The sequence below is a fragment of the Suricata suricatta genome, chromosome 5 (genome assembly GCF_006229205.1).
Source record: "Suricata suricatta isolate VVHF042 chromosome 5, meerkat_22Aug2017_6uvM2_HiC, whole genome shotgun sequence".
In the NCBI taxonomy this organism is placed as follows: Eukaryota; Metazoa; Chordata; class Mammalia; order Carnivora; family Herpestidae; genus Suricata; species Suricata suricatta.
This window is the reverse complement of record NC_043704.1, coordinates 126,109,140-126,116,436: the sequence shown is the minus strand read 5'-3', so window position 1 is coordinate 126,116,436 and position 7,297 is coordinate 126,109,140. Positions and strand designations below refer to the sequence as shown.

The window sequence follows — 7,297 nt, the reverse complement described above, 5'->3', positions numbered from 1 at the left end:
AGGCTCGCAGCGCCGAGACTGCGCGAGAGAGTGCGCGCCCAGAAGTTTTATAAGTGGCCGCCGCCGTCGCTGATGATGAAACGCACTCTCCCTCCTCCCTCTTTTCCTCGGCTGTTGAAGGCTTTGCGAGCCCCCGCCCCCGCCCCTACCGCGGCCGCCCCCTCAGACAGGTGTGACGCGGACGCTGACCGCGCGTGACTTCACTCCCGCCCCGGGTCGCCTCTGCTCCCGGTGCTTGGCTAGGACCCGCGAGGCTCTACCGCCCCAGAGAGAGTCTCTCCTGGTGGGGAGCGGCGGCCCCGGGAGGGGAGGTAGTGGCCCGAGGGGCTGGAGCCGGTATGTGGGTGGGGGCGCCTGGGGGGTTGGGAGGGCGGGGCGGGGGAGGGGTGCAGCGGGGACCTACGGGCGGGCGACTGGAGGGGAGAAGAGGTTGGCGGGGCTCTGGGGGCAGGGGGAGGCAGGAAGAGAATCGAGGGGGTGCTGGAAGGGCCAATGGGAGCTAGGGGACTGGAAGGGGAGCCGGGATTTCAAGAGGAGAGGGGTGCCGAGGCGCCCCTCCCGACACACTCGGAGAGATTTACGGAGCGGGTCTCTGCTTGTTTGCACTTGCCGAAAACCTGGGCTCTCAGTTCCGGTGATGGCTCTGAGACTCGCTAAGGCTGTTTGTGTCGAGGACTGATTTATATTTAAACTGCTCTTTGCGCTGTAGAGGGGGCCGCCCCGGGCAGGCCCCGAACTCTCTGGACCTGAGCCAAGGTAAACTGCAGCCGCTGTCAAGTGTCAGCATGGCTGGATCTGGTCTGAGGTACTGCGGGCCAAGAGAGAGGGCCCCCCGTGAATACACAGGACGCACCCCACTGACCTCCTTCTCAGGGGTGGAATAGAACAGCAGCTTTATTTTTCCCCTAAGATTTTTTCCACTGGAATTCCTACTGCAGAGAAGAGAAAGAAGGTGCGACTTTTTAAGTGAAGGATAAGAAAGTTATACCAAAAGCAGCTGCAGTAAGGAATCCAATTCTCGAGGTATTTTTCCAGCTCCCTAATCCCTGTAGTCTCCTGGCTAGCCAACCTCTGGAAGCCCACCCTGGCTCCTGAGAAAACATAAGCCTACCTTCTATACCCAGGAAACTTTGGCTAAGACAAAGACCCACAGCGGGATACCTTTCTGGGCCTGGGGTTGGCTGTCCTCTCTCTGTGGGCTTCCCCTGTGCACGTGTGGTCCAAGAACCCTGGACATAACAGCATGCAGTACTGGAAGAAGAGCCATGGGACAGTGGACAGCCTCTGCCCACTTCACTCGCACACAGAGTAAAGGGTATCTAGAGAGGCTTTCCAGAACCCTGCAGCAGCCTCAGACCCCAGAACAGGCAGGGGACTCCAAGTAACCAGTCTGCCCTCTTAGAGAACTTGGAACACAACAGTGGCTGCCACCGAGAGCACCCGATGCATGCTGCAGTACCCATAGTGTATTGTGCCAGGCATTATGTTGGGTACCCACACGCATGATTCCATAGAACCCCACAGTGAGCCCAACTGTTTTAGGTACATATTACCATCTGGATTTTATAGATGATGATGCTAGAGAGGCCACCTAAAAAAAGTGAGTGAAAGACACACAGCTAGTAAGTGATAGAGCTGGAACCCTAGTCTAGCTCTGCCTGATTCCAAAGCCCAGACTTGAAGCACTATGCCCATTGAAAAGTGATCTATTCCAGCACCCTCATTCCACAAGTAAACCAAGCAGAGAGCAGAGAAGGCCCAGGGCACAGGCACATTGTGCCCGCGATACCTGGAGTTTCTTGCTCAAACCCTGAGTGAGGCCTTGTCATGGTCCTCTGATAGAAACAGCTTGTCCAACCCTCATTTTATCCTACTCTTTAACCTTACCCTCTTCCTGCTGTCAGGACCAGCATCATTTCCAGAGGAAAGCCATATATTCAGAACTGCTTCCAGATGGTTATCTCTGCCTTTATTTCCTCTTACGAGGGACAGTTAGCTCACCAAAGTGGCTTCAATGAGATTTGTTTGTCTCTCATAATAAGAAGTCTGCTAGTAGACAGTCCAGGGGTCATGACCTCGGCCCCTAAGGATTCTTTACTGTGTGGCTGGCTCATTGTCACAAGATAGCTGCTCCACCTCCAGCCTCTTCTCTTAATTCCAAGAAGGAAGTGGAAGACAGGAAACAGGAAAGGGTTGTGCTCACATCAGGGAAGCAACTCTCTTCCATGCACACTTAGCTACCCAAGATTAGGTCACATGGCTACCTTCTGCAAAGGAGTCTAAGAAATGTAGTTTACACTATTGCTACCTCCTGAACAAAACTGGGGTTCTAATAGGGAAAAGAGGAAAAAGGATATTGTATCTGCACTATCTGCACAAAGGGTAACCCATTTCCTAAAAGCACCCCCAGGGGCTGTTTCCAAGACCCTTCCCACATCCTTTGATTTCAGCAAATATTTCTTACCATGGTAGAAAAAATAAAGCACAAGGACAGTTCCTGACTTCAAAGACTACATGGGCTCAGGGTGGGGAGCAAGAAGAGAAAGCATTATGTGTTGTAGAAAGAGAATACAGCTCTCTGTTGTGCAAAGCCACTATAGGGGCACAGAAGGGGACCCTAACTCATTTTGGGGCAGCAGGTAGGATTCCTGGAGGAAGGGATCCTCAGGCTGAGGCCTGGGGACTAGAAATATTAGGACTATTAGTGTGAAGGAAGATAAATCTGCTCTATGATTTTTGGCTGGCTGGAGAGCCAGGGACAGTAAGAATGTGGTAAGGAGGCTGGAACATTGAATGACATGCTAGGAAGTGTGGGCCTTATCCCTAAACACAATAGGAAGCCTGGCTGACAGCTGGGTAGGAGAGCAATGGGGCGATCCGTGGAGGGAACCCCAGGACCTATGATGAGGATGTATTCTGCAACAGTGGGGAGGGTGGCAGGGGAGAGAGAAAGATGCGAGAGACATTGGTAGGAGATGGCACCCAGGTGTTGGTGAGGGAGATGTTAGGGACAACTCCCAGGATCTGACTTGTATTAGTGATGTGACTCCCTAGCAAATAGACCCAGAAGAACAGCAGCTATTGGGAAGGGGGGTATTCAGGGAACCCTTCTGGGCTCATTTTGAGTTCAAACTGCCTGGAAGTACATGCAGGTCTAGATGCCCAGCAGGGAGGTATAGGGGTCCAGTGCTCAGGGTGGGCACTGGGCTAGAGACTGCGTCTTGGCCATCCCCCATGGAGATGGTGGGTAAGCCTCAGGAAGAGAGGGGTCTCCCAATGAGAATGTGTTGACAAGAAGTAGGTCCAGGACTGACCTTGGCAGTATTCAGCGGTGGCACAGATGATGAGGCCAGCAAAGCAGACAGAAGGGAGAGCCCAGTAGGCAGGAAAGTAAAGCAGTCAAGAAGCGGTGCTTCAAAGAGGTCAGGAAGCACATCCAGGTTGTGGAGGAGGGAAGATAAGACCTAGGAATGGCCATTGGGATGGCCACAGGTTGGCATTGAGGACCTCAGCAAGAGTGTTTCCAGTGGGCAATGTGTGCAGAGATCAGAGTATGTGAGTTGAGGAGGAACTGCAAAGGAGCTGTTGGCAACTTTCCCAGGGTTGCAGAGGGAAGGAAGGCAGGGAAGAGCTTTGGGCTCTCCTCTCTGCCGGAATCTCCTGCTTTCTCAGGTCTCATGCTGGGCCAGTCGTATGTTCACACCTCTGGGCTTTTATTTGTGCTGTTCCCCCTGTCTACACTGGCTGCCTCGTAGTACGTACTTGGCTTCTAACCTTCAAGAGCAGCTCCCGTTACTCCCTGTTCTGGGCTCCTGTAACAAGCGTAGAAACATGCCTGGCATGGTACAGACCTGTCACAGACATTATCCTTGGTTTCTCAGGAAACTGCATGTCATTATCCTTATTTTCTAGATGAATAAACTAAGGTTCAGGGTTCTTCCCTGGTGCATACAATGTGTTTCTGCCCCCCCCCCTTTTTTTTAAAGCATAGGTGACAGTGGAGACAATACATGTGATGGCTTAGGGCACAGACTTTATAGTCAGACATAGAGAAGGCACTGACCTCCCTTCTCTTCAGCTGTGTTACCTTAGAGGGCCTGCTGAAACTTCCAGATCCCCAGTGCCTTCTCTTTAAGATGGAGGTATTAATGTGCACCTCCCAGGGTTGTTATAGCGTAAAATGAGGTGTCAGTGTGGGCATCTGCTCTTGCTGTGGTGTTTGGCAGTGTTGACAGTTAGTTAAGTGTGTCCTGTATCTCTTTTTCTTTAAATTTTTATTTTTGAGAGACAGAGAGAGTGCAAGCAGGGGAAAGGCAGAGAAAGAGAGAGAGACAGAATCTGAAGCAGGTTCCAGGCTCTGAGCTGTCAGCACAGAGCACTTTGCGGGGCTCAGACTCCAGGACTGAGATCATGACTTGAGCTGAAGTCACACGCTCAAAAGAGTGAGCCACCCAGGTGCTCCTATATCTCTTTTTCTAACTCAGCTGGCAGCTCCTTGGGAGCTTCTCTGTTAATTCTCTTTGTGTCTCTTATTTGGCCCAGCATATCCTGTTGCTTAAAAATGTTTATTAAGTGGAATTGAGCTTAACTGAATTCCAAAAAGACCCAGTGAATGGGGAAGGCTTCATTACACTGAGGACTCCAAGCCACTGTCTGTGGAACCCCCACTGCCTGAGGCCATCCTTTATGCCTACCTTCCTGTTGTCAACCTTGTCCTCACTGATGGCTGGCCTGGGTCCCTAGGTAGTCCACAGGCTACACCCCCTACTCCTGCAGCAGCTGATGAGACTCTCCTGGAAATGTGGGTACTCAAGTGTGATCATGAACTAACTCTGGCTGCCTGGCTCCTTGTGCATATACAGGCTTGGAGGAGGATGTCCCCCAGTGACTGTCCCCCCACCGTGACACGTAGAGAGCACATCTGCAACCCAGTGTTCTTCTACTTTGTCACTGTCACTGGTGGGGCAGCCTGCTCCCCTTGTGGGCCACCTTGGCCACTAGTTTATATTCTTACTTAACACACACAGTGTTGACAGTCCATGCCTGACACCAATACAATGTTGATTCATTTAATACTTAAGACAGCCCAATGAGAGGGGTTACTTTTATTAGTGCCACTTTAGATTTGGAGAATCTGAGGCACAGGGAAGTAAAATGACTTGCTCGAGGACACATAGCTTGTAAGTGGCAGAGCCAGGATCCAGACATGCAGCCCAGTGCAAAGTCCCAACTCCTGGGGGTTCTTATTCACAGAGACTGAGTCATAGCATGCAGGCAGGCCAAGTCCAAGCCCCACCCATACGATGGCCCTTTAGGGGTCTGAAGCCTATCATCCTTGCCCCCTCAGAACCTCTGCTGCCAGCATCATTGGCCTGGAGGGCTTTCCTTAAGTGAGGTCTGAGCTCAGGCTGGGACTGCTGGGGCCCTCCTAGACCCAGCTCCAAGACACCGCTCCACTCTGCTCTTCTCCACTGCTCTTCCCCTTCAAGCAGCACATACTGCTTGCCATTCTCTCTTCCCCTGTGACATAGCGCCCACCCTGCACCCTTACAGCCCCAGATCTCCCCTTCAGGACCCAAGGCCAACCTTGCCCTTCCCTTCCTTGAGAAAACGCAGTGAGAAGAGGGAAGGGCACTGAAGTGCCAGAATGTTCTGCCTCCTAGGACCCCAGCTTCTCCGCAGATTACCTGGGGAATAGCAATCCTTGGCACAGGCAGGGGACACGCGGTGCTGGGATTTCCATTTGCTTCCAGGAAAGCCTTCTCAAGGCCTGGCTGTGCTCTTTCCTCTGAGTCTCACTCTGTGGAGGTCACTCTCTGCTTTGGCAGGAGGCACAGCAGGGGCAAGAAAAGGAGACACTTGAATAGACTTCACCCTGTATCCCTCCCATGTCTGTTCCTGTGTGTGAGGGGCCCCAGCTGGGCTCTAGCCTCTGCACCCCTCCCACCCCCATTTAGGTCATACCAGGTCGTCACAGTCTGTATCCTGTTCCGGCTCATCACCATGCCTGTGTGACAATCGGCCACTCTTGGGGAGCTCAGACTTCACCTCTGCCTCTTGATCCTGCTGGGGTCCCGCACAACACAGTCCATGAACACTGCATCATCCTTGGTTCCGTGATGCCCAGTGGATCCTGTCATCACCTGAATATTACCAAGTAAACAGAACACCAGTGCCTGGTCTCTGCCATGATGCTTATTTTTTTTTTAAACTTTGTTCATCTTTATCTTATACTTTTTCAAAAATAATTTAACTGCATGTATCTTTACTGGGAGAGAGAAAATATTTGTTTCATTCACCATCATTCCATACCGCTATTTAAACTTTGCTGAATTTCCTATTTTTTCTAATTATTCACAATGAGTATGTTTTTACTTAGAAAACCATTTGTGTCCTACTTTTTAACAGTAAGTATTGTTCTGTGTTGAGAAGCGTTCATCATTCTTTAAATGGCAAGGAGGAGTTATTCATTTTTTTTTATTTAAATTTTATTTAGTTAACATAGAGTGCAATATTGGTTGCAGAAGTAGAATTCAGTGATTCATCACTTGCATACAACACCCAGTGCTCATCCCTCCTTAAGCCCATCCCCCATCTAGCCGACCCCCCCCCCACCTCTATCAATCCACAGTTTGTTCTCTATCATTAGGAGTAATGAGGACTTATTTAAACCCTGCCATGGGGTTGAATGTTGGGGATTCTCTAATTTTCATCTTTTACCAATAACAACTTGCATAACATTTTGCAAAAAACGTTTGCCTAGGACTGATTGCAAGCAGTGTAATTTGAACACATTTAGATATTTTTCTCCATGATATTCAAAATCAGTCCTCATGCTGCATTCTACCGCTTAAGTCCTTTCTTCCTCCCTAGTGATACCCCTCTCGGCCCCTGTAGAGAAAGACCAGCATCAATCACTCACTTCCAGCTGGAGAGTCTACCTAGCCACTGGGGACCCCAGGGACTTCCTTATCCCCAGTAGCCCAGACAAGGCATGGAGCTCAGAGAGCCAACTCAAAGCTGATCCTGGGATGCTATTGGATATGGCTTCCTTGATCCAAAATTCTGGAGAAGGAACTCAGCACCCAGGACTGTAGGTCAGAGGCCTTGTATGGGCACCTACCTGGGAAGTGCTGGATCCTTCACCTGTATAATCAAGGTATTGGGCTTCATGGTCAAAAGCGGGGTTATCCTCCTATTCTTTCCTTTCTCTGTCAATTTACTAGCTGTGTGACCTACAGCAGGCCACTTAACCTCTCTGGGCAGCACTTGCTACTTATAGCTAGCTGTATGAGGA

The 7,297-nt window shown here is 50.7% G+C and overlaps 1 protein-coding gene across 1 annotated transcript in view; it reads right to left on the bottom strand.

Annotated features, from left to right (window-relative positions):
• Window positions 1–6,140, bottom strand: part of SLCO2A1 (solute carrier organic anion transporter family member 2A1) — an 89,451-nt gene extending 83,311 nt beyond the window's left edge. The window contains exons 1-2 of the mRNA XM_029938766.1: window positions 6,049–6,140; window positions 5,688–5,730 (exon numbers count right to left, since the gene is read on the bottom strand). Of these exons, the coding sequence (XP_029794626.1) occupies window positions 5,688–5,730; window positions 6,049–6,140 (135 nt within the window). The remainder of the gene's footprint in view (window positions 1–5,687; window positions 5,731–6,048) is intronic.
• Between the last annotated feature and the right edge of the window lie 1,157 nt (window positions 6,141–7,297).